The following is a 234-nucleotide window of genomic DNA, read 5'->3' as shown; positions in this document are numbered from 1 at the left end:
CTGCAGGAGGGACCCTCATGCTGATCCTGTCCTCATCCTGCAGGAACTTCATGCGTGATGCCGAGGAGATTGCCTGCAGCCGGCGCATGAACAGCTTGACGCTGAACCGGCACACAGAGATCCTGGAGATCTTGGAGATCCCGCAGCTCATGGACACCTGCGTCCGCAACGGCTACTACGAGGAGGCGCTGGAGCTCGCTGCGTATGTGCGCCGGCTGGAGAGGAAGCACAGCA

General features: G+C 61.1%; 1 protein-coding gene across 1 annotated transcript in view; it reads left to right on the top strand.

Annotated features, from left to right (window-relative positions):
- Positions 1-17: 17 nt before the first annotated feature.
- The window catches only part of COG8 (component of oligomeric golgi complex 8), a gene marked incomplete at its 3' end in the record, with an annotated part of 2,295 nt that continues 2,078 nt past the window's right edge, over positions 18-234 (top strand). Inside the window, exon 1 of the mRNA XM_009696870.1 lies at positions 18-232. Coding sequence (XP_009695172.1) covers positions 18-232 — 215 coding nt within the window. The remainder of the gene's footprint in view (positions 233-234) is intronic.

The sequence above is a fragment of the Cariama cristata genome, unplaced genomic scaffold (assembly GCF_000690535.1).
Source record: "Cariama cristata isolate BGI_N322 unplaced genomic scaffold, ASM69053v1 scaffold9893, whole genome shotgun sequence".
In the NCBI taxonomy this organism is placed as follows: domain Eukaryota; kingdom Metazoa; phylum Chordata; class Aves; order Cariamiformes; family Cariamidae; genus Cariama; species Cariama cristata.
Note: the sequence above shows the minus strand (reverse complement) of the source record. Positions and strands in the feature narration are given on the sequence as shown.